The 2,945-nt window shown below is 39.4% G+C and overlaps 1 protein-coding gene across 1 annotated transcript; it reads right to left on the reverse strand.

Annotated features, from left to right (window-relative positions):
* Nucleotides 1–840: 840 nt before the first annotated feature.
* On the reverse strand, nt 841–2,661 carry LOC113692018 (UDP-glycosyltransferase 71K1-like). The gene has a single exon (XM_027210349.2). The coding sequence runs from the start codon at nt 2,503–2,505 to the stop codon at nt 1,090–1,092; it is 1,416 nt and encodes a 471-aa protein (XP_027066150.2). The 5' UTR covers nt 2,506–2,661; the 3' UTR covers nt 841–1,089.
* Nucleotides 2,662–2,945: the final 284 nt, after the last annotated feature.

Consider the following 2,945-nt stretch of genomic DNA (forward strand, 5'->3'; position numbering starts at 1 on the left):
CACCCTACTCCTCCCTCGCTGCACCCACGCCTCCTTCACCTCCAGATCTAGATGACCAGACCTAAAAGGAAAGAGGGGCGGTGGTAAACGCGAGTGAGGAAGAGGGTGGCAGCCTCTAGACCTAGTTGCAAGATCAGATGATGACAAGATCTAGTGGCTATCTAATCGCACAACTAGATTGGGGTGAATGGGGTGCTAAGGGTGCAAGAAGAGGGGAGAATAGAGGTAAGAAGTGGGGAGGAAGGGAGTGGCAGGGCGGGGGAAATGGTGGGAGAAGAAAGGGGAGGAAGAGGAGGGAAAGGGAGGTGGCAGGAATGGGTTCTAGGATGCATGAGCGGGAGGGAGGGATATAGGGGCTTGAGGAGGGAGGGGTTAATCTTTAAATTGTTTAAAAGCATTCTGAAATAATTTAAAATTTAAAAAACACTCCAAAATAATAGATAATAAAAAAAATTTCAAAAAATACTTGAAAAATACCCAATTCACACGGATCCAAAATAATTGTCAATTTGAATGGACCAAATACAAGGATCCAAATCATTTGGATAGAGTATTATTTGAAATATTTTTTGGAATAATTACTGTAGCATTTTTTGTGATGTGATGTATGTGAGATAAAAAGATAATTGAAAATATAAAAAGGTGATTTGAAAAATGTGTTTATGATGCAAGCGAAATATTATTATTTGAGATATTTATACTATCTAAACACTCCTTGTTTGGATAGTAATTTTCCAAAGAAAAGTGTTACATTTTCCGCAAATACATTTCTCAATCACCGTTTTATTTCATATATATCAAATCGTTATAGTAATTTTTCTAAAAAAAAATCTAAAAAAATACAATCCAAATATGGCCTTAGTTGATATTCCATCCATAATCGCACGCTTACACTGGTATTAAGCATCTTTAAAAATGCCGTTTTAAGATGGAAATGGACTAGGTTAACTTCTAGTATTTGCATTCAATGCAAAGGCAATTAGCAATAATCATTGAAGACCGAGTACAAATGCTTCTGAAAGTGTACTTCTCTGGTTCAGAAACCATTGAATTTTTTGGATTGTCATAAGCGGGATTCACCAAAATTTGTCATTTTTGAATTGCCAAAAGATCTTCAATGAATCGTCCAAGTGAAATGAAAGAAGAGCCACCATCCATCAGTGCTTCTCTAGCCCGCTTTCCAATGTCCTTAACTCTCCTTCGCACAGGATTTTCACTGTCCATCAAACACCTTATGGCCTTCTCTATCTCCTTGGCCGGTACAAGCTTATCAGGATTCTTAAAGCGGTAGTCTAAGGTCAACTCCACGGCTAATTCCAAATCTTTTACTAACTGAAAGGCACTAGATTGTTGTTCAGCATATACAGGCCATGTCGCAATTGGCACACCATTCCACAAGCTTTCCAGTATAGAATTCCACCCACAGTGAGATACAAAGCCCCCAACTGCTTCATGAGCTAAGACATCCAACTGTGGCGCCCAACCACACACCAATCCCTTGTCCTTTGTTCGTTCAAAAAACCCTTCTGGCAGAATCTCAGAAAAATTGGTATACTCAATTTGCCTTGTCCTGAAGTCTCTTGGCATCGGCGCCCGTACCGACCACAAGAATCTATATCCACTTCGCTCCAAAGCAGCCGCCATCTCCGCTAGCTGGGGAGGCTCAAAACCTCCCAAGCTTCCAAAACAGAGAAAAAGCACAGATGAAGAGGGCTGATCATCAAGCCATTTGATAATCTTTTCGAAGTCAGGATTCTTATCGAGCTCAAAGTTGAGCACAGGCCCAATAGTATAAATTGGTGCTAATTCCTTATCTGACTCCAGAGACTTAATTGCATGTGGTTCTAACTCTGCAAATGTGTTTATGATCAATCCTTTTGCCTCTCTGAACCGTGTACCGTGATATAACATTGATTCATAGCCACCAGTCTCGTCAAACAGAAAAGATGGTAAAACTCTTGAGGGTACAGGGTGGGTGTAGGCAGGTATGATTGAATCAGGATCTGAAATGCTAAATTCAGTCCCCTTCAGGGAATGGCGAACTGGGAGATAAAGCATAAGCCCAAGAAAAGCAGCACTTGATGTGAAGAAAACATAGGAAGGCACACCAAGCTCATTAGCTATATCAATCATTGAAGTACAAAACAAATCGATGACTAACCCGGCAAGATGAGTACTTGGATCTGACAAAACATGGTTGATAATAGCATCTTGAACGAGCGGTTTGTGCTTTTCAATGTAAACAGAAGCTGACTTCTCTATTGAGCTCGACAACTCTGGAGATGATCGATCAACAGAAGGGAGGTCAATGAATCGGATATTAGAATTGGCGGCGGCCAATTCTTCGACGTATGACTCAAGTTTAGATGGAGTAGGCAGCCTTATGACTAGAACAGTTATTGAAATGCGTTCATCTCTTTCAAGAAGGCGCTTGGCGAACTCGATCATGGATACCATGTGGCCTCGTCCTGGTGCAGGAACAAAAACTAGCTCTTCTGTCTTCATCCTTCAACTGTTAATTGGATCTTTGATCCCCCCTTGGTCTACTTTTATAACTGTGCTGTGGACAGCATTTTGTGGTTACCCTTAGAATTAACTATGAATAATTGTGGGGGATAATTTCAGAAACCTCACCTGAGGTTTGTCACGATACCAATCAATTTTCTTGAACTTTTTAAAATCTCACTTATTTCTCTTGTCAATTTGATAAGACTAAATATTTCTATTAAAGGTTAAAAAAAATTGACAATATTGCCCTTACTCTCAATAACTATTTAACCACGAAGCAGAAACAAAATAACATTTTAAACCTAAAAGGGTAAATTAAAGAAATAAATTACTAGCTAATAATGGTTCATATTTCTTTACATTGGAGTCATAGTGGAATTGCAAAAGATCTAGATAAGTTAAATTTAATCAAGGTCAACTATTTAGGAGGATTTTGG

This window comes from Coffea arabica, chromosome 6c (assembly GCF_036785885.1).
Source record: "Coffea arabica cultivar ET-39 chromosome 6c, Coffea Arabica ET-39 HiFi, whole genome shotgun sequence".
Classification (NCBI taxonomy): Eukaryota; Viridiplantae; Streptophyta; class Magnoliopsida; order Gentianales; family Rubiaceae; genus Coffea; species Coffea arabica.